Source organism: Cannabis sativa, chromosome 6 (assembly GCF_029168945.1).
Source record: "Cannabis sativa cultivar Pink pepper isolate KNU-18-1 chromosome 6, ASM2916894v1, whole genome shotgun sequence".
NCBI lineage: Eukaryota > Viridiplantae > Streptophyta > Magnoliopsida > Rosales > Cannabaceae > Cannabis > Cannabis sativa.
The window spans coordinates 65,440,129-65,464,244 of record NC_083606.1 but is presented as its reverse complement, the minus strand read 5'-3'; the positions used below and the strand labels follow the sequence as shown (position 1 = coordinate 65,464,244).

At 33.0% G+C, this 24,116-nt stretch overlaps 1 protein-coding gene across 5 annotated transcripts; it reads left to right on the top strand.

Moving 5' to 3' along the window:
* Positions 1-9,921: 9,921 nt before the first annotated feature.
* LOC133038887 (uncharacterized) lies at positions 9,922-19,961 on the top strand. 5 transcript variants are annotated; one of them, XM_061117435.1, is made up of 5 exons: positions 9,922-10,976; positions 11,334-11,469; positions 11,540-12,700; positions 12,935-13,315; positions 14,542-14,799. In XM_061117435.1, the coding sequence occupies exons 1-4, from the start codon at positions 10,057-10,059 to the stop codon at positions 13,307-13,309; spliced, it is 2,592 nt and encodes an 863-aa protein (XP_060973418.1). In that variant the 5' UTR covers positions 9,922-10,056; the 3' UTR covers positions 13,310-13,315; positions 14,542-14,799. The 5 variants fall into 5 exon arrangements, with proteins under 5 accessions (XP_060973418.1, XP_060973422.1, XP_060973420.1 ...); XM_061117439.1 differs by lacking the exon at positions 14,542-14,799 and adding an exon at positions 19,718-19,961 and having other exon boundaries at positions 9,957-10,976; XM_061117437.1 differs by having other exon boundaries at positions 9,957-10,976; positions 14,558-14,799.
* The last annotated feature ends 4,155 nt before the right edge of the window (positions 19,962-24,116 follow it).

Sequence of the window (24,116 nt, the reverse complement as noted above, 5' to 3'; positions counted from 1 at the left end):
TCATAAAAGGAGGGGTTCTCCAGCCAATTGTTCTCAAACCGAAAACGCCTAGTCCTATGAGTGATACAATTAGTATTGGTGGGAGCTAAACTTAGCTTAAGAACACGGTGATCAGATCCATAAAAACCAAGATGCTGAAGACTATGGTTAGGATAAAAATTACTCCAAGAATCTGACACTACTATCCAATCTAAACGTTCAGAAATGGTTTTATTAGACCAAGTGTACCTATTCCCTAGAAACTGAACAGGAAACATGCTAAAATTAGTTAAAAAATCAGCAAACAGAGACATAGAAGAGGTATCAAGGTGATCACTTCCCATCTTATCAAAACTATACAAATAACTGTTAAAGTCCCCCATGACCAACCATGGGAGATTAGGAGCATTAGAAAACAGATCACACAATAACTTCCAAGTAACATGCTTAAAAGAACTAACAGGGGAACCATAAAAGCAAGTAAAATGCCATATATTATCATTAATATTTACAATGCAGTTTATATGAGTAGGAGAAGAGTTTATAACACTAATATTAACATCACTATCCCACAAAAGAAGAAGCCCCCCACCAAAATACTGTCTTGGGACTTCAAAACCAGACATAAAACCTAAAGGCTGCCTAAACTTATCCACAGAGAGAGCCTTCAGCCTGGTCTCCATCAAAAAAAGAACATTAGGTCGATGATTCTTGACCAATTGGGAGAGACGATTGAATGCTCGAGGACTCCCCAAACCTCGAGCATTCCAACTCATAAAACTCCTTTTTCTGGGCGGGTGTGCTCCGCATCACCCGCCTGTTCAAATATTTCAACAGAAGAGACACCATCAGATTCAGACTCACCAGCACGAGCTCGCTTAAGCGTGGAACACAAAGAACCACCAATTTGAGCTTGAAAAGGCTGAAAACATGGCCTTTTTACACCAGAAGCACAAGCCAGCCCTTTCCCCTTAACTTGCGGATCAGGCCGCAATGCCTCCTCTACAACAGCCTGGGAAACACCCTCAGCATGTCCCAAATCCAAACTTGGTATTGCTGCAGCCAATGAATGAGCAGCATGGACCATATCGGGGGTAACAGAGGTAGGAGTGTCACTGACAATAGTGGAGTCAGTGACAACAGGTTGACTTGCAGAGAGATTTGGGTTCATTGGGGTGGGAATCATAACACTAGAAGATCTCCCAGGAGCACTCAAGCTAGAGAGAGAGGCCATTTGAGAATTAAGCAGTGAGGTAAAACCAACAGAATGAGCAAAGAAAGGGTTGTTTGGTTGACCCTCATGAGGAAAGTCAGTAATATCAAGATCAGCTATGGTAATAGCTGGAGCATGAGGGTACTCAAAAGGCAAAGGTTTCTCAGATAATTTCTCTTTGCCACAAAGTAATCTATCATAGGGACAGTGTGGTGGGACAATGGACTCATCACATTTTTGCAAATAAGCATGACAATACTTCTTAGTATGGTCAAGCTTGCCACAGTAGAAGCAAAAATCAGGTAAACGCTCGTACTTAAAATCTAGCCACTTAGTGAACTCTCTACCCATTTTAATGAAACAAATATTAATTCCCCTCCTAATAGGTTTGTTAACATCCAACAGATATCTAGCCCTAAGATAAGGCCCAGTCCCATCCTTAAGAGTAGTGCTATCCACTTAAATCAAATCCCCTACCCCAGTGGCTATAAGCTTGGCTAAATCATAGGATTTACATCTAAAGGGGATCCCATACACCTGCACCCAGAAGGGCACATAATGCAGCTGGTCAGGGGTAATAGGAAAGGAAGTATCCGGGGCTGCAAAGATGGTGAGACTTTGGGCAAAATGCCAAGGCTGCCCATCAAGAATCCGACGCTTATCCCCTTCACAAAGAAAATTGACAAGGAAAAGACCATCAGAGTGTTCAGAAATAGTAACAGGGAAATGACATTGGGAAGTCCAGATTGGGGCTAAAGTTTTAGTCAGGGAAGCTCGATTAAAGTGTTTAACAGTGCAGAGTTTGAGAAGAAGACTTATATCAGGGGGGGGGGGAGTCATCCTGAATTTCAGTCATGGTATAGACCTTGTTCTCGTCAGGAGTTAGCATCAAAGGGGAACAGGCGTAGAACTTAAGGAATTCATGTTGAGCATGGAGAAATTTTTTGACCCAGACAGAGAAGAAAAACAAACGGAAACAATAAAGAAATTTAAACGAAAACGCGATTTATATATGAAAAAAACCAGACCTTTCAAGAAAACTCTTGGTTGATCCCTGGCAGTAGCCTCTTGAGTAGCTTTGCAGGCCATCGCAATCCCCAAGGCTTCATCATCACCATTTCTCCTCCTCGTCGCCTCTTCTATTAGAAGAAACGTATCTTCAGGGAGATAATTGATTTGATGGTGTAAATAAATGAGGATTAGTGATAAATAAGGGTTTGACAAAAGAGGCTTTAAGTCTTGTGGGAAAGGAAATTTACATTTAATGCGTTGAAAGGTTTCAGCAAAAGGGATCTTTGAGAGATAATAAACATCAGAGACATTAATTTCACAATTAATGCTCTGAACAAAGGAATGATGAAAAAGGGAAAGAGGAATCCAAACCCGATTGCCACCACACCACCGTGGAGGGTAGACCAGAAACCCAACGTGGGTACCAGACGGAGGAAGAGAAACATACCTCTTAAGAGTTCTAGAAATCGCTATCATGCATACTACGATTGATCAAATACATAAACATTAAGTAAATATCTCAATTGATTTGAGACATCCACCAAAAGAGATCGTACAAACTAGATAATAGATAATTCTAACCCTTACATTGTACATAATTGATATTGGTAATATGAATATAATAGTAGAGAAGCAAAGTTTAATATTTTGTCTTTTACTATCTCATTTACCTTTTAGAGCACTTAATCATAACAATAATAATAAAAAAAACTTTCTCTCTTATTTTGTTTTATTATTATTACTACTCACCTCAATAAATTTAATTAAATCCCTTTTAATGGAAAATTATATTAATTTAACTTTCTTATTTTCTCTAATAAGGATGCTTACTATATAAAAATAAATAAATCTAATACTTCTTATGTAACAATTTTATGATTTTTTTGCTTTTTTTTTTCTTTTATTTATATAAGCCAATATAAAAGTTATGTACAAATTATATAAATAATAGGTAAAATATATCAAAATAATGACCATCTTATATATGACTATACTTGTACTAGTAAAAAGCTACGTGCGAGGCACGTATACTAAATTTTATGCTAGTTTTTTTTTTCTATGTTATTTGAAAGTGATAGTATTCTATAACAAAATACTATTAAATTATTTGAATTTAAATTATTTTAAAATATTATATTTTATTAAAATAAAACTCTATACGATTAAAATTTCATATTTATTTTTATTCAAAAGGAAAAAAAAATTGATAAAAAAACAGAAAAAAAATGAAAAGTTTCTATTATTATCTCTACTGCCTTTCTAGTAGGACTGTACATCGGTCAGTTTTGTCAGTTTATACTACATATTTTCTAACTCAACGTAAAGATCGGTTTGTAAAATTCTGCATACAACCTACCCAATTAAAAAAAAAAAATCTTAACCCGACCGACGGTTTGGGCGGTTTGGTCGGGTTAACCCGCCCAAACCGAAATAAGAGGGTTTTTTTTTTTTTTTTAGTTTCAACTAAAATAAAAAATAACCACATAAATACACAATATATGTGAGAAAGAATTTTATTGAGAGGTTGAGAAAGAATTTTAGGATTTGATTGGGCAGTTTGGGTCAATTTTCAACCCGCCCAATTAACTGATTGGTCGGTTTAGAATTTTGTCGAGTTATGTCGGTTTGTATTTTATATCGGTTTTGTTGGTTTGGTTTGGGCGGATTATTCGGGTTAGGCGGTTTACGAAAATTTTTGTACACTCGTACTTTCTAAATGTGAATAATGTTCTCTTCTTTCTTCCATATTCTTCTTTATTTTTTGTATATTGTGTTTGCAGCATATATGTAAATTATTATGTAACTTTAAAAACCTTTGCTCCTGGAAACTAATGCATATGTCGAGCACTTACAATCATTTGTTAGTTGTAAACTTTGTTGGGTTGTGTGATCTCATGGGAATGTCCAAATTGTAATAGGAAAAGGAATAAATAATTAAAGAAAACCCAATCGTAGATGTACAGCAGCAAAAACCCAATCGTATTTTTTTCATGAATTTCTCATAAACCATTTTATTTTTAATAATAAACCATTTTATTTTTAATATAAATAAAAAATCACCCATGAATTTCTCATGAATTCGGTTATATAGGCACACTTTATATAAAATACATATAACTAAAATACTCACTTTAAAAATTTATTCTTACTCTTGTATATATAATATTAATATATCTATTTTAATTTATAATTTGTACAACAATTAAAATGTTAAAATTGTTATAAAATAATATAAAGTAGATGAGAAGAAAGAAGAAGAAGAAGAGAGAAAGAGAAAGTGAATGAGAATTTCTGAGTTGTTTATTCCAATGGGGTGAACTCCTATTTATACAAATACAAGAGTGAGATATTAAGAAACTAAGAAAAATAGAAACTAAGAAAAAGAGGAATCTTGATTACAATTAATGGTAATAAATAAAAGATTTGGACATCCACATAATTATTAATATTTATAACACTCCCCCTTGGATGTCCATAATAATTGCCTTATTACAAATCTTGCTGAAAACTTGATCAAAGGAAAAAGAGTATAGTGTAAACTAACTCCCTCCCCCTCATTTAGGCATTTGTGGAGATCTTCTAATCGACGAATTTCGATCTTGTCTGCCGTCTTCTCAAATATTGATGTTGGTAATAACTTTGTGAATAAGTTTGTAAGATTGACACTTGATTGAATATGTTGAACACCAATATGCATTTTCTTGAAGCGTATAAAGAAGAATTTCGTAAAATGTGTTCTAACTCTATCTCCTTCAATGTACCTCCTTTTAGTTGAACGATGCAAGTAGTATTATCCATAGAGAATTGCTTGGGTTGATACTTCTTTATTGAGTGCAATCCATATGTTTCCCGAATATGCTATGTCAATGATCTCACTCACACACATTCTCTACTTGTTTCATAAAATGCAAGTATGTTAACATGATTTATAGTTGCCTCGTTAAAAATCTTGCCAGAAAAACCCAGTGGGACAAAATCTGAGCTAGGGAAAAGAGTACAATATATATTTCATATTCATAATTATTTGCAAGTTGCCTCGTTAAAAACCTTGCCAGGAAAACCCATTAGGACAAAACCTGAACTAAGAAAAAAAGAGTGCAACATGAATATGTCTCCCCCTCATGCACATATGATCCATAATTCTTTTGGTGATAATATATCTCATAAGATTATTGTTATCACTTTTAAAATATCACCATATATAATCTTTGATCATATATTTTCTATAACTCTTCCAGAGTATGCATGGACTTCTAAATTATAGATGAGGGGTTCGTGGAACATTAGTCTTTATCCAACTAATTGTATCATTCATGTGTGTACACAACTTTGTTCATACGAAAATTTAAAATTTCAAGTAGATATGAACATAACACATTAATGGTACTACAAATTTTCATTTGTGACAATGATGGTACTCCAAGACCATATATTTATTCCATCTTGTTTTATTATCTTAATTTCCATATCAAATGATCATATATCTATAATTCTTGATACATATGAAGTATTTCAGGACTTCAATACTAATGAACAAACTTTATACATTAATATTTCTCGAAATACAAAAGAAATAAAAGTTTGTTCTTGAATTAATCAAAAACTCTTAAAGAGTCTATCACAACGTATAATTTACGTATTTATATTGCATAGACAACCATAGGTATTTTTCAAATAATAATTTACTTACATGTCTTTATTTCATACAAAGATCTTTGTCATATAGTGCGCGCGACTTTGAATTTATATCACTTAAGACATGTATTAAATTCTTCTAGAATTTTTAGATAAGGTTTATTTCAAATTCTCACTATATTAGGAGCTCCAAATAAATAACCTTTTGTTGCAACATTTATGTGACGCTTATAAATCCTCATAAAATATATTCCAGGCTATAATCAAATCATGATTATATTTTCTCAATATTTAAGCCTTACTTCAATCAATCTCATGTCTATGCAAACTTTGTACAACAATTCATTATGTACAAATACATATATGTAAATTTCTCATTAGAAATATTTATTTGCACACCCTACAGGTCTTACTTCACTTTATGTGAGTAAATTTGCCTGGATTGCGTCATAATATTTTGGCCAAAAATCAAAATGTATGTCGATAATTCTCGACAAATCTAATACAATGATCCTTGCTATCTCATGTTAGTTTATTGCATATGCACACATTCAATATTTATTGTCGACAAAAATTTCAATAAATGATAATTTCCTCCCATATTGACATAACTTATAGAGATCTCTTTAAATTACATATTTTCAAATATGTTTATCATTTATAGGTACCTATAACGAATCACTTCAGGGATTCAATTATGATTAAATGTGTTATGTCTAACTTCTCTTGGGAGTCTCTTCGAGTACCGTTTTCATCACGGTTATCATTTTAATACTTTATAACATTAAGGTATCTCCATGAGTACCTCTAGATTTAACAACTTCAGGGCAAATCAAATGAACATTTACTAATAATTTCTATATTGTTCATTTACGCTTTAGGCGTTTTCAACTCATTCTATCTCAACTTTGAGTAATATTGATTTGCAGTTGGTATATATCATTTTGAACTATATCGTTCTTATAACTTTGTGCAAGGATCATTTTTTAAAAATTATCATCGATCCCAACTGCTTCTCTCCCCCTGATCGAGAGAATTTTAAGAAATTGTGATATCTAATAATATTAATACACCTGTAGGGATTTCAATACATCACAATGAATCAATATCTATTTAAACTCATATATATTATATGACATTGAACTTCAGGTTCAATAACTTCAGTTTCAAGTTCAATACTTATGAACTTAATTCATTTCTAAGAATGAGTCATACGTGTATAATTAGAAATACATAAATTTACACATTTTGTAAATGCATGATCATATAATCTTATCACATCGATAAGAAACTATGCAATAAAAATCTAATAATGGCTCAAGATTGTTAAAGAAATATAATTTAAATATTTTCTATGTGCAAATATATGCACATTCTTCTTTTGAGCCTTATAAATTAACAATGAGAAAAATCTTCTGGTTCTTCAACCAAATTTAGTCAAATTCTTTGACAATTTATTGCATATGGTTGATCATGTCAAAATAATTCAATTCATGAACTTCAAGTTCACTATAATTTGTATTTCAATGAAACTTTCAAAAGGTAATGTAAATTCACTACAACATAATCATTACAAGTTTCATTTTTATATACACGAATAATATAATTATATTATTCTCCAAAACATATACACTCTTCAGGAGTCACTATTATGTTTATCAAACTTTATATTTCTTCAGGAATCACTATCATCAATTCAATGATGTGTATAATTTAAAAGATACATGACAACTTCATCATGTTATTGTAATGGTCAAATAGATATAACCATAATATATCATTCATTTTTCCTGGTATCTTTTTAACAAGTCGTCTAATTTATTAATAGACTATTCATCAGTCTAATTATCATGACTTGATATATTATATATTTAAATGTACAACAAGTACATATAATAAGTTATTTATTATCACTTTCATAACTAGATAAAAGTTATACATCTAGGTACATACAAAGATATTTACCTACTCAAAGTAGCAATTGTATGTAAGACTTCTTCAGGAAGCTTTTCAAATAATCATTTTGTGATTCTTTATCACTTTGATTATATTGGATTACTAACAAATATTAGTAAATTATATATCCACTTTTGGGAATATGCAAACTGAATTATATAGTAACTATTTATATACATATCCTGTACTAACAATAGTTTGAAACTATTGATTTCAAGAAATAATAAAATATGTATATATTAATTTGCTTCTGGCATTACCAATATATGTGAAATCTATATTCTTTGAAATAGAATTTCATGTCTATTCATTCTCTTTAGGTAATGATATTTAAATATTCTAAATGTACAATAAATTTGTACAATTCACATTCTATTAAATAATCAAGTATACTTTTATCTTGATTATAAGTATGTTCGTACTACAGGTACGCGACCACTATTATTCAATTCCACACATGATATATAAATTTCATGCACTTTGATTATGTGTGGTATCTCATTTAGTTGTTTCCACTTTTTCTGGAAATATTTGAGTAGTAAATAATGTCATTGATTATTTAAAATCATTACATTCACTTCGGGGAATGACGTTGAACAAGTAGAACATTATTATAAATTTCTTAAAAATTTATTACTTGTTCATCCATAAAAAATATAAGAAATCATTCAACAATTTCTTTTACGATATTTTAAAGAATATATGAATGCAATTTTTGCATAGTCTCCAAGATGTATGCAAAATTTAATCTTTAACATATGTCAGATTCAATAATTTCCAACATTGCAAGTAATAACAATGTATAATAACATGACTAATACGAGGAATCTTTAAAAGTGATTGACTTCAATTCGTATCATTCTCTGCAGGGAATGATGAACAATAAATACTGCCTCATGTATTTAAATAACATTAGTCATGCTCATTGTTATTCTTATACTTTAATGTTTCAATGCAATTTTCTTAACATTCTTTTTGGGTATTCAAAACCCACTATAAAATTGCATCAATAATAATCATTTTTAATGATTCTTTAGTTGTATTCACATAAATACAATCATTTTTTTTCTTCGATAAATATAAAACATTTACTTCAGGAAATGTTTGTCAAAATCTATATCGATATTAGATTACTTTTCATTGTCCTCAAAGAATACAAGAACATATATATAAATATGTATTCATCTCTTTCATTATATATCCATCAACTATATAATGAATATTACGTTTGCATAATCTTCAGGATATATGCAAGATTTTATTGAGGACGCATAATCATCAGGATATATGCAATATTTTATCGAGGATGCATAATCTTCAGGATATATGCAATATTTTATCGATGATGCATAATCTTCAGGATATATGCAATATTTTATCGATGATGCATAATCTTTAGGATATATGCAATATTTTATCGATGATACATAATCTTCTGGATATATGTATAATTTATATAGATTTTCTCTATCATATCATAGGCACACATATATTGTAAATATTATGAATGATAAGAATATTATATATATATGAAATCAATAATAAATATATAAAAACATATACATACATATATAATATATAGATATATAGATAAAAAGAAAAGAAACCAAATGATTCTTGAAATTGTTTCAGTCAGAGGAGTTAGATATATAAATATATATTTAGTGTATTTTGACCTTGAAACAATTCAAAAACTTTAACAAGATACTTACATTGGGACTTGGGCAGAGACTTGTGCTTGAAGCTTGGGCAGAGACTCGTGCTGATAACGTGTTATAAAATAATATAAAGTAGATGAAAAGAAAGAAGAAGAAGAAGAGAGAAAGAGAAAGTGAATGAGAATTTCTGAGTTGTTTATTCCAATGGGGTGAACCCCTATTTATACAAATACAAGAGTGAGATATTAAGAAACTAAGAAAAATGGAAACTAAGAAAAAGAGGAATCTTGATTACAATTAATAGTAATAAATAAAAGATTTGGACATCCACATAATTATTAATATTTATAACAAAAATTAAATTTTATATTTTTTGTTACAATTATTTATAAAATAAAATTTAACCAAACAAAAATAAAATTAAATGGAACAAAAAGAGCTAGATGCACGTGCTATCTCACCTAGTATCATAAAACATTCTAAAAAAAAACCATATTTCCACATACTTTTACCATTTTAGTATCGAAAAAGAAAAGAAAAATTTGAAGGTAAGGAGAGTATTAGTGTGAGACTACTGAGATAGTTTCTCCACAACCCCCAACAATGGCAGCGGTTGCCACCAACCGGCCCCAAACGCAACCGGAGCCAACTTGGAAACTCGATTGCCTTTCTCAGATAGATATTAGCTCCCTCTCCCAGTCGGAACTCCACGCCCTCTCCCTCTGCTCCTCCTCTGCCTTCGACCTCCACTGCACCGACGACATCGTCGTCCCCAAAATCGACCCTGCCACCTTCAACGAAAGCGCTGGCTCTCGCCGCCAGACTTACTCTCGTGCTCGCCGCTTACTGTCCTCTCCGTCGTCGTCGCCCTCCGTCCGCACTGTTGCTTCCGCTGCCACCGGTCATCGTCGTCGAGTCGCTGGACTTGTTCCGACTCCTAAGGTCTCGCATATCCTCGCTGATGATCCCGAACGACGTGAGAACCGTTTGATCATCGATCACCTCAAGCGTTTCATCTCGCAAGACCCTCAATTCAACTATGTCGAGTTCTCTCAGCCTTCGTCGCAGATGGGAATGGAAATTGATTCCGATGGTGGGCGAGGAATTTCGATGTTCGATAATGGATTGGCATTGACGAATTTTGGCGGAGAGAGGAAGAGAAAGAGAGGCAGGAAGCCCAAATTGTTGAAGGTCCAACTGGAAATGCAAAATGTGGAGCCTCATAGTTATCGAAGTCTGGAGATGGTGAACAGGAATGGCGTGGCGGTTGATTTTTCGGCTTTGGGAAATGCGGATGATCCATACGGAGAGGAGTTCAGAAGGAGAACAGTGGGTTTGGAGAGCGAGGAAGCGCTTCTAGGGTTTCTCAGAGAGTTGGATGGGCAATGGGGAAGTAGAAGAAAGAAGAGAAAGATTGTGGATGCTAGTGAGTTTGGTGATGCCTTACCCATTGGTTGGAAACTTCTGTTGGGCCTCAAGAGGAAAGAGGGTCGTGCTTGGATTTATTGCCGGAGATACATAAGGTCTGTTTCTTTCCTTTACGTTTTTCATCTCAAATTTACTTTTCAGCAACTATGAAAATGAGAACCTGAAAACTTACAACTTTCTTCTTGAGAAAAAAGGGAATTTTGAGATAAATTTTTTTGGCGGTAGTGCTTGCCTATTTAAGTGAAGAGATCACATTGTCATGGCTCCCCATTGGTTTGAAACTTCTCTTATTGTGTTGAAGCTGTTACTCAAAACTTGACTAACATAAAGTTGAATGAATTGTCATATTCATCATCTCTTGTATCTATAAATTGTTTATTTTGTGCTATTTCTCGCTCCATTTGATCTTCACCGGCCTTACTTGTTACTTTTGGCACGTTGGTACTTCGCAGCCCTAATGGACAACAATTTGTAAGCTGCAAGGAAGTTTCTTCATATTTGCAATCTGTTGGTGGTCTCAATACCCCGCATCTGTTGAATGATCACAAAAATGAAAATATTCAGGAAGACAGGTCGATCACTGAAAATGTAAGTACATAAATGTGGTGTTGTTTGATTTGTTTTGTTTCTTCAATGAGGTTCATTGGATATGCTGCAGAATGCAGGTTTGATCTTTAAGGAAGGAGAGCAGAGACAAGACCTAAATTTAAGTTCTGCTCTACCCACTCCTACATCAAATGAGCAAGAGAAAGAAGTTTCTTTATTGGGGATTGAGAATCTTGCAGAGGTTCAGATACATGCCCTCTTTGAATGCCACAAGTGCAGTATGACTTTTGATCAGAAGGATGCATATTTGCAGCACCTTTTGTCCTTTCACCAAAGGACTACTAGGAGGTATAGGCTTGGTTCATCTGTTGGAGATGGAGTGATAATTAAAGATGGAAAATACGAATGCCAGTTTTGTCATAAAGTGTTTCTGGAACGTCGACGCTACAATGGTCATGTGGGGATACATGTAAGGAATTTCGTGAGGAAAGTTGAAGATGTGCCCGGTTCAAGTGCTCAAGAGAAAATTGAAGAGCCAAGCACAGAAGACTTGCCTGCAAGGATTTCTAAAATGGATGCTTTAGTAGAAATTGCACAGAATTCAATACTAGAAACTTCTGTGGGACATGACGATGGATCAAAAGGTGACTTTGCTCCTGATAATTCTCTTGCAATTTTAAGTTCGGAATTTCCTGTTTTGAATCCCGACCATGAAATGAACACGGTGTATCCTCATAGCGAACCTGATCTTGATGATTGCATGATCGACCAAGATCATTTGGATCGTCAAGAAGATGAGCGTGTGTTCAGTGAGGGAATTGGGAAAACTGATGGTGCTTGTGAAATTTTAGACAATAAGATGGATTCAGTACCAGATAATTCAACTCTTCTTGCTACTAGAAAGCTAGAAAATAATGCACCTGAACATTTTGTTCAGGAAGATAATTCAGTATTTAACTTTAATAGAGTAGAAAGACCTGCCATGGGAAAGGTTAAAGAATGTGATAGTATTTGCAATGTTGAGAATGAAGCAAAAATGGATTATGGCAGCACCTTAGAGCACCTGAAGCCTGTTGAAGTAAATGCTTCCAAGAGTAACACACTTGAAACTGACACTGATATTAATATAGATGGTCCAACTAATGGCACTGCAATAGAGAATATACAACAATGTTCCGAAGGAAAGGAACTGCACCTTGAGGTTTCCGAGTCTTCAACATCCATGCCTCAACCATTACCTTGTTTTTCCTCATTGAATGAAACGTCAGATAAGGTACAAATAGATAAAAGTCCTACTGTTAGTATTTTGTTTCATATTACCGCAGTAGTGCCTGGAGAGCTGTTATATGTGAATTAAGAGGACTGTAATCTCTACATGCATTTTTTTCCCTTCTGTTTTTCGTTGACCTTTTTCATCATAAAATTATTATTCTCTCTTGATAGTGTTGGCCTTTTCAATAACTTTTCTGTTGGTTGACTGGAGGAAATTTTTTTCCATATTGGACAGAGACAAGCAAGTGTAACAGGATTTGAAGAGCTGAGGCTGGAAGAAATAGAGCCTTTGCAGTACAGTTTTACTGGTGACCAAGATTCTTCCTTGCAGGAGGTGCCAATAGAATTGGAAGGTACTGTTGAGATTGAAGGTGCGTTTGGTTCCTCTGTTCATTTTGAATCTGAGGAAGTGATGTTAAACATGACTGGAACTCGAAGAGATCAGCTTACTGCATGTGTATGGTGTGGGGTAGAATTTAATCATAATACTCTTGACTCTGAAATGCAATCAGATTCTGTTGGCTTTATTTGTCCATCATGCAAAGTAAAAATATCAGGGGAATTCAATGAATTGGATAATGGATCGCCTGTTAATCCTCACCCACTTTAAGAAAAGGTACCTTCTTAATTTTCAACCCAGGTTTATTTTCTTTAATGTTAGGTCATATCTAGGTGTATTACGGTGTTCTATGATTATGTTCGTAATTGTAAAACTACTATTAAACAATTAGCTATCTGCATTTTATCATTTGGCAAAATAAATTATTTTGGCTTCCTACTGTAGTTTTAGGATGCATAAAAGTCTATATCTTAGTACTGTAGTTTTAATGTTAGGGCACTGCAGGGCTGGTTTGCCTGTTGTAATCACAAACCTGCACAAATTGGCATTGTTTTTCTTCTTTCTTTATTCTTTATCTTGTATTATATAAATATTTTTATGTTCAGTCTATTTGTAATGGAGGATGCCTTGTCTGATTGTTTTGGTTGGATCAGGTTCCTTAGTGCTTTTGTTTTTTATTTTATTTAATATTGGGGAATAATAAGAGAATCTTTGTCATAATTCATAATCAATTTATAATAATAAAGTATGCAAAATGCAATTGCTAGGGGACGAGGTTCCCCAATATAGATTACAGAATAGAAATCCGATCCCTTGAAACAACATACTGCTAAATCCTTTTGTATCAAAAAGCCATCTAATAGTTCAAATCCTGTAAAAGTCTGTAAATATTAAAAAATCTTCTTAAGCACCTCGAACATTGTCTTATTTCTTTCAGACCATATTGTCTAACTCATGTTCATACATGTGAAGTTCCTTATTTCATGTTTCTTTCCTGTAACAATTCTGTAATGGTCCCTTACCCCACTTGAGATAGATCCCTATGAACTATGATACACTTCTTGAATATTCAATAACACCAGGAATCTGTACCAAACTCTTCTAGCTAGTTTGAAAATGGACAGTGTACAAACAAGTAATCCTGGGATTCGCTTGTTTTTACAACACTCATATCAACTTGGAGACATAACTTGGGACGGTTTCTTTCCCTGCAGAGCTTCATGTGTGTTTAATCTTATCAAAGAACGCAATAGCTACAAAAGTTCACTCTTCTTGTCTACTTAGATAAAAGAATATGGTTTAAAACTTGAACTTTACTTTGATACCACAAGCTCAAAAAGTATAGGTCTACAAGTACAAAATAAGATGCAAATGAATATTTTTAATATGAAATTTAAAATTTTCTCTTGTTAAATGGTTAGAATTTCAATTGTTTATGCGTGTCCAAGCTTGAATGTACAATTATTTTCATATTAATTTATCTTGGTTGTGTTTGATTTTAGCTAGTTCTTAAGCCAGGTTTAGTTGAAGTGCTACTGACTTTTCCTCATCCCCTTTCTTCCTGTTGCTGTTGATCTGAGAGGAGAAATACAACTGTGGGTTCGGTTCGAGTCCAATAGATCGTAGGGTATCTAGGTTTGTCTTTGATAATTTTGCCTGTCAGACTCATCAGTTACAATTTTTTGTGATGAAAACAAAAAATGCCCAATCGGTGTATTTATATGGTGTTTTTTTTTGCTTTGTTTTTATGTTTTAATTAGTTTTTAATTAAAAAAAGATAAAGAAGATATTGATTTACACAGGTAAAATCCACCAAACATAGTCTATATATACTGTTAGCAAATTTGAGTTGCCTGTTAATATATTTTTTTTATGTTGTAGAAGTGTATATTAAAATACTATTAACAACTAAGGGACAATTCAAATTTGCAAGTAGAAGTGTATATTGGGATGGGAGGTATTGATACCAAAATATTAAATTATACTATTAGCTGTAAATTTTAGTAAATTGTACTATAATCCCTAATATTTTTATTTTACTAGTAATTAATTTTAAAAATTTAAATTTTGGCAAAACTTTCAAATTCACGTTTTGTTTAAGTCATTTTTATTTACTTTTAGCAGTTAACTGCCAACTTGACTATTTATGGATATATAAGGTATTATTCACTTAAACATAGTGTATACATGACAATATTGTTGATCAGTATAAGCAAATATTTAAAAATAAAATAAATTAAAAAAAAAAAAAAAGAACACAATTTTTTCCCTTTTAACAAACCTCTTCCTTTTTTTTTCTTCATCATTCTTTAGGGGCTGTTTGGTATGCGGTATTGGGAGACGTGGGAATGAAAATGTGAAAGTTTAGTGTGTTTGGTTAGGTTTTTAAAATTTTAATGTTGGCTAAGTGAAAGTGGTCGGTTTTAGTTTGGCTGGCAAGGAAAACTCAATGAAAATGTAATTTTCACTTAACTTGCAATTGATTTTCCAATACTATTGGTTTTTGCATTTAAATTTTTTTATATATATATATATATATATGAATACTAATGTATATAAAAATATTTAAAATATAAAGTTATTCTCCCAAATTAAAAAATAATATATGAAGTATTTTTTTATTTTTTTTATAAAATATATTATCAATTTGTATATAAATTTACTCTTTATAATTATTTATTACTTGTTAATTTTTTTTTATATAAAATTATATGAAAAATTATAAATAAAATTATTTTGAACACTTAGAAAGAAAAAAAATATATTGAATCATTAGTATTTTACAAAAAAAAAAATTGTTATTGTAAAAAAAAAATTGTCACATTCCATTCCAATGTCAACCAAACACGGTAATGTTGCTTTCCTAAGTTTATCATTTCCTTCATCACTCTCCAAGCAATGTTAAATATATTCCCAAGAAATGAAACTTGCATACCAAACAACCCCCTGTAAAACCATTACTGTCATCCAAAGCCATCGAAACTACTACCGTACCACCCACATCCACTACTACCGAAACCACCACTACCCTCAAACCACCACCGCAGCCTTTTTTTCATACCTAAATAATAATAATAATAAATCTGAAAACCCAACACTCCAAATCACCTTTACTTTCATATTAGAAGTTAGATACATATTTCTAAAATAATTCTTTAGAATTTTGTAGGAAACTTGTATTCATAAACATTTAGAAAACTTTATTCTAAACCATTCTAGTTGTATACTTGTAAACTGATTAAGCTAAAATTGTCTAGAACATCAAGAGAAATTATTGTAGAACTAAGAAAATTAGATAATGCTAGAATGTCCTAAAAAGTTAAATTGTTATTCAAAATAAAAAAAAATCTAAAAACTTTTACTATCAACCATAACTCTCTATAAATACCAAGTTTAAGTTGAGAAGCTAGTATTGCTAAGAGCAACCAAAATTAATAAACCCTATTAACTTCTCCTACGTCCCATTTTCTATATACATTGTTTTATTTGTCCTATTCAACCAATAACCATCAACCACCGTAATCACACTACACTAGTCACTAACACACTACAAAACTATCACCTTAAACAAATCATAACTATTTACTCTATTCTAATTAAATAAATTTTTATTGGTATCAGAGGCGCATTTGATTATTACCAGGCATAATTCATCGCTATGAGTTCGAATTCCAATCGTTCTTTTTTACCTTTTTCAAATTTTCATGGAGAAAATTTTGCTTTTTTTTATTCATCAAAATAATAACTTGTTTTTTTATCACAAAATCTATGTAAAATTGTTGAAGAGAGAGTTAATATTCCAGAGGACACTTCATCTCTCACAGAAAATTAAAATTAAGAAAACATTGAAGAATATATAACCAACCAAAAAGATTCTCAAGAATTATACTGCTTGCAATAGGCTATGGTAGATAACCATTTTCCACAATTATAGGTGCAACAACGGTAAAAGAAGCATGGGACCCACTACAAGAGAAGTTTCAAGGAACAGTCAAAGCTACGCACAATTAGACTACAAAAACTTAGAAGAGATTTTAAAACTAAAAATGAAAGATAATGAGACCTCAAAAGATTACTATTATAGAATTAAAGAGAGTAAATCAAATAAGAGCTTATGGAGAAATAATTTCTGATAAGATAATAGTTCAAAAGACGTTAATTTCTTGCACAAATAAAAATGATTCAATTATATCAGCGATAGAGAAAACAAAAGATATATAAACTCTATCACCAATTGAATTAATGAGCTCTCTTGAAGCATATGAAAGTAGGCAAGAAAGGCGTAATGCAAAAGAAACAAAAAATGTATTTCATTCTAAAATAAACACATGATCTCATAAACCAAAAGCTGATTGGAAAAAGACACAAGAAAATAATGACAAGTATCCTTCATGTAGTATTTGTAAAAGAAAAAGTCACTTGAAGAAAGACTGTTGGTTTAAAGGAAAATCATAGTGACACAATTGTAAAAAATTTGGGCACACTGGAAAAGTTATCGTTTAAAGAAATTCCATCAAGTTAATTTTTTCAAAGAGAAAACTAATGAGTGTAATCTCTTCTATGTCTGCCAAGATACATCAGAAGAAGTTAAAGATACTTGGTATCTTGATAGTGATTCTTTTGTGGTCTTGACAAATCTAAGATTTAAGTCAAAATTAGTAATGGTGACTTCGTGGAAGCAGTTGACAAAGGCACAATTGCCATTGACACTAAACAAGATAAGAGATACATCAATGATGTACTCTTGGTACCTAACATTGATTAAAACCTATTTAATGTAGGTTAAATGATTGAAAATGGATACTTTTTTGCAATTTGAAGGAGATTATTGCACAATATTTTTCACACTTTTATTCGTTTCTCGACTTGTTCGTTTTTTGGTTTCGACACTTTGCTCGAATATGTACAATTTATTTTTAATTTATCATTATTTTATCACTTTATGCTGAAAACTACACATTACAGAAAACACATCAAATTAATACAAAACTTAAAGAATAACATAATAATTCATCTAAATAATGACCAAGAACGAGTGTACAAATGAGCACTCATCACATCTCTAAAAGCAAAGCAATGACAAAAAATAAAACTAAAAAAAACTAACAATTTAATGATTGGATGAAAAAATTGCAAATCTTAGACTAAGGGTGGTTTATCTCAATATTAAATTCTCTTTCAATTATTCAACATGCATTTCAAACTAACGACTAGAATTTCAATCAACCAAACTTAGCTTCCATATTGTTTTTTAAAAATTTGTGCATGTCAATTCTACAAATTCTATCTACAAATGATTTATTTGCATAAAGACTTCCATAGCAACGCAATCAAAATAACTATAGGCTTGCATAATCAATTCATCTCCAATATTGTAAACTAAAATCATGTAGATCACAAGGACTTTATAGGCATGTAACGTTAGGCTTAGATAAATGATGGATGAAAATGTCATTTAGGCTAATTTTACACCATAAATTTACAGAACAACTAATAATCAAATACAAAAACCTTCATTGTAATTTCCCTTTTCTCTCAACAATATTTTTCATCCAATGCTTCTTTTTTCGCACAATTAAAGTTATAATCCTCTAAAATTTATCTCTTGTTATTAATGTATTTTCAACATGAATTTTTTTCTTTGAAGTAATTTTTTTTTTCATAACAAGAGAATTTTTTTTATCATAGCACTTGGACCATAACTCTCTATTCACATACATCCTTTACAAACTTGATTCTCAAACAAATTTCCCATTCCACTTATGTCATATTTTTTATTTAGTACACGACAATCTATGTTTATAGTGCAAAGTAAGATAAGGATAATTTGTTTAAGTTCATGACTCACAATCAAAGATAAATATGCATTTATTAACAAAGAATAAAAATAAGAAAAATTAGGCTCAAAATAGGACAACAAAAGATAATGAATCAATTTGGCCCAAACGATTATAAAAAATTACTTTAATCATCTCCACGCAACCAAGATTTAGGATGCCTCGATAAAATAATCACATAAGTTCTAGTTATCTAAATATCAACAAAATTAAATTAAGTTGAAACTTTATTTACAAAAATTCTTCCATAAGGTGTGGACAATATTTATACTTTTTATATGCTTTTAATTACCAAAATACCTCTTACACTATCACTTACACAATCAGATGATGGTTGCTGGGTGGTTGTCGAAGGTTGCATCAGACGAAGGTTTCAATCAGATGAAGGTTGCTGGGTGGTTGGCCGAAGGTTGCATCAGAAAAAAGTTTCAGTCAGACAAAATGACCATTAGCAAAATGTTTATGCAACTGTAATGCAACTGTTATGAAACATTAAAAATCTGAACAATGTTTCCACATACGTAACTCTATCTACATGTCTCTTCATGATTTAATATGAACAAATTCACCATTAGAAATTTTGAAAACAACGAAAATACACCAGGATATATATTTTACTATAGTATTGATGTAATTTTTTTTGGATTACACTTGAGTTGGATTGTTTGGGAACTCCAATTCAATTTTTTGAGATCTGCATTTCTTGGATTTGAAAATTAAAGTCAGGACATTAATTTTATGCAAATTAAATTGGATTTCTGGTTGAATTTTAGTTTCGTAGTAGTTTTTCTACACTTATTTTTCATAAATTTTGAAACAACTCATGTTTTGATTGATTTAGGTTGTCTTCTCAGCTGGTCGCTAGAATTAATGGTGGTTCTCTTTCTGGTTAAATTTTCGTTTTGCTTGCGTTGGGTTACTGCGTGGTTGCGCAATGGTTGTCCCAAAAGCATGGATCCTGAGTTGAAGATATGTGTAAGTGGTATTTCTGTAATTTTTTTTATTTGAGCTGTATATTAGTTTATTTGGCCAACTGTAAGTATTTTTATAATATTGTTACCTTTTTTAGTTAAAACTAAAAAAAGTCCATTTATAAAATAAGTAGAACGACACATAAGCAAGTATGATGGGTTAAACACACAATCCATAAGTTTTTCACACATACTAAATATCATCAAAAGAGGTAAGTGTTAGTTCATCATCGAATCTAATATGTCATAAGTCAACTTTAGCTATACAATCATCTAATAATAATCATAAATAAACTAAAGATTACCCATAAAAACAAAAATAATAAAAAAAAAACAAAAAATAAAAAACATAAAAATTGCTTTCCCGAAAACTTAAAATAAATAGTGTCCCCATCATGTAATAAAAGTAAAGGAAGAGAAAACAAACCAGTGCAACTATGACTAAGGGTCCATAACTGTGGCACTGTCATCAGTAGCAGGTGAATCACCATCATGATCAGTAGGAGGCTGGTATGGTCTCTAAAGCTCATCAAGAAATTGGGGATAATCATTGTACCCCGAGTGATGTGGAAACGTAGCATAAAACTCAACCTAAAAATTATGCACCGAAATGACAATGTTACACTCCTCAATGTTTCGTATCATCACTTGCTGATTTCTTTCGTAAGATGGAAATTGTTGACCTCACTTTTAGCTAACGACACTGAGTCAATTATAACGATGAGATAATAGATAATAAATAATATATTTAAGCAAATAAGAACACATAATTTAATGAGGTTCGACCCTGTGATTATGGTAACAACCTACTTTTATTTTTTTTGTATTACTTCAAAGAATTGTCAAGATTACAAGGTGTTGGACAAGTAATTTTCTTAATAATTCTTAATAAAAAGCTTACAATTATTTGACAGCATAAGAGCTCTCTAGAGAATACACTTTTGCCTCCCTGAACAATGGATGGCTCCACTATTTATAGGAGAAAAATACATGAATTAAGTTTTCCAAAAAAATAGGATTTAAATGAGAGATATTTATGGAAAACATTCTTAGAAATTTTGATTTAGCTGCATTTACCCTGCACAGAGTATTCGACTTTAATGTCACGCTAGATGCTGCTAGGATGATAACATTTACCTTGTTCAAATATTTAAGGATATCATTCTTGGATATAAATTACCCTAATCGGATACATAGAAGGAAATATCGTCTGACCAAGTTTGAGGAGGTTCTCCACGTGTCACCTTACTAGATGCCACATCACCTTGTGTGGAATTTAGGATAACATTTGCCCCTTACGTGTACATGAGAACCATCTGTTCACACGTGGACTTACTCAATTATTGAGTCGGTTGGATGGGTGACACGTGTTCAGTCTTCGTACTCTTTCTTGATCCTGTGAGAAGAATATTTGACTCTTTCTTTGGTATTTGGGCATTTAATTCCCTGCTTCAAAAAATGAGCATTGATTCGCGTGCTGACAGTTGTACTTCCCGAATGAGTACCAATTACACTTTTTTTTTTTGGGGGGGGGGGGGGGGGAAACCCAAATTTTAAAAACGGGATTACCAAATTGTCATTCCAACCCCCTATATAAAGGGCTTTAAACTTCATTTGCACTCTTTTACACATTTTCAAACTCAAGAGCAATAGCAAAGATTTCTTTTTCGCTCGAGAATTTCCAAATTTTCCACCAAGGTTTAGAAGAGCATCAAGGCAATATCTAGAGATTAAGTCAAGTCATAATCTAGGATGTTCTAATAGTGAGTAAGTTTTCTAGTTCTTGAGTATTTTTTTTTAAATTTCTGCATTTTATCTATGGCTTGAATTTATTTAATGAAATTTGAGCTTGAGTTGAACTGTTCTTCGACATTAGATATTAGGATTTCGTTTTGAGTTTGAATGCCCTTGTACAACTTACGATTCTTAATTATTTTCTGTTAATTCCAAACCATTTTATTGAAAAATGCTTAAAAATTCTTGCTTGGAAATTTTGGGAATTCCCCAAATTCTTCCTGTGTTCTTGAACCTGCTTGTTCTGGAATTTTTGCCATTAGGACGAGAATTCCTTCATTTGAACCTTAAATCTTTATGATCAGAGCATCAGTAAAGTTTTTCCTTTGGAAAAGACATTCTATTTGTCCGATTTTTACCTCTCTCTCCTTCCTTTTATAGATGAACCCTAGCAATTTCTAGGGGGTAAGCACCAAATAGATGAAGATTTGCTTCAACTACTTCATGAAGACCAGCCTAGGCTCCGTGCAACTTCATCCTCACCGAGATTCATCAACTTCAAGCTTTGACAAGTGGGAGGTTACAATTGACTCATCAGAGTCTTCAGAGCCTGTGGTGCAACACCACTATTACCGCAACCAAAGTAGTGGAAAAGGGTATGACATGCTTATTTGAGAGTTGAACAGAGGTTGGAGACAATACTTTCCTGTATCTTGGACATACAGGGTACGAGTAGACGTTCCAAATACCCGACCCGAAGGCTGTCTAGAGCCTTTGAGGAAAATCTTTGTGCTAGTGGACATTGTAGTGAACGTTGCAAAACACACTACCCCAGCCAAAGTACCCATTCAGACGTAAGTAGGTGGTGCGGACCAAGTAGACCTAGAGGAGGGTGTCGACTGAGGATCGTCACTTTGCTCGGTTGATGGCAATGGCTAATGTTGAGCGTGAAGAACATCCTAAAGAAGGCAGCGAAGTGCTTATTAACGACGGGGATATATAAGAGGTAGAAGACCAAGGAAAAGTCTGTCTAGTTGGCGATGAGGAGGAAGAAGAGGCGACTCATGTGACTCTACCATTCTAAGGATATAACGAGGCTGAGAAGCCCATCTCTTAACTTGGCATTATCCTAATTGAGGGTGGCGACTACATCACTAAGGATTATAAAGAAGCTCTCCCCACCAAGTACTAGGATAAACCCAAGACTCGGTGGGTTTCTCCTCCATCCACTCTCTCAAGGAAGAGACTTAAAAATCTGCAAGCCAAAGGCCTTCTTGGTGGTGTGGAAACTTTCCTCCCTTATGATGGACAACTTGCCACCGATCCATTGGAATGTAACTTTGCATGCTTTGGTCCACATGCTCAAAAGAGGCGATCTTGCCTCTTCATCCGTACTTCAGGAAGATAGTAGATTATTATAAGATTTGACCGACGCAGTTCACACAGAAGTTGATCAAATACCTAGATGTGTTGTTTGTCATGAATGTGAAGAGGCATTGGGGAACGCTGTCAACTCATGACACCAATTGAATGTTTGAGCTAAAATCTAGCCCGGGCCATAATCGCTCGACTTATTTTTATTTTTCTTATCTAGAGCATTCTTGGTTGATTGGCATGACATCCAATGGGGTCACTAAAATAGCTGGGTTCATTAGAGATTATTATATTGTACAGTTGATGGATACCAACCACCTATCCTTCTAGTTGGCAAAGATATAGACCATCCCACTTTAACTTTGGGGCTACGGTCAAGGGCACGTGTCATTCTCCTGCTGTCAAGTAGGGCTCGCAACATATCTTTGGTTGCCACAAAAGAGAACTTCATTCGTTTCGTACTTTATCCGTTTGAGGGGATTGTTGAAGATGTTCCTTTGACTGTGGCTCTTGTACATGCGTGGGAAGTGTCTGAGCTGAAGAAGAACAAGAAAAAGAAGAAAGCCCCGACTGGGTGCCTATTTTGATTAGAGAGGCTACCGAGGTGATTTCACGTCCCGCAATGCTAGTTGTCGTTGGGAAGGGCAAAGTGGTTGTTGAAGAAGAGTCGAACATGGACTCTTTGGATGACAATGCCCCTTTTATAGTTGTCCAAGAAGGTGCTTCCCTGAAGGTCCAGGGTATATTCTTTGCAATTTTTATATTGCCTTTTGCTATACATGTTTGTGAAGACTAACCTTCATTTTTTCCTGTGCAACTATGTCATTCAGGTTCAATGCACTGCTAAAAAGTAATGCTGGTGGATCATCCGGGCAGGAAAATCTGACAAAAGTCCAAAAGAAAGATGACAAGGGTTTGCCAAGAAGGATCTTCCCTCGGCTTTGCCCCCAACTGCTTTGGTCACCAGAGATGAAGTTATTTCCACCAACATCTCTGCTCCTACGGTTGCCATTGAGCTCCCAGCAAAGAAAAGCTTAAAGCCTACTCCTGCTTCTCTGAGCCAAAAATAAAAAAAAAAAAGAGAAAGCACCCGTGTCAATTGCTTTAGAGACTAAAAAGGAAAAGGACATGATTACTTCTATTAAGAGCGCATCCAGGGTG

Bases quoted from the DNA above. Each gene is read 5' to 3' on its own strand.
- LOC133038887 (XM_061117439.1), top strand. From the start codon at position 10,057: ATGGCAGCGGTTGCCACCAACCGGCCCCAAACGCAACCGGAGCCAACT. The intron at 11,470-11,539 runs GTAAGTACATAA...GATATGCTGCAG, and splicing joins ACAGGTCGATCACTGAAAAT to AATGCAGGTTTGATCTTTAA. The intron at 12,701-12,934 runs GTACAAATAGAT...CATATTGGACAG, and splicing joins TGAATGAAACGTCAGATAAG to AGACAAGCAAGTGTAACAGG.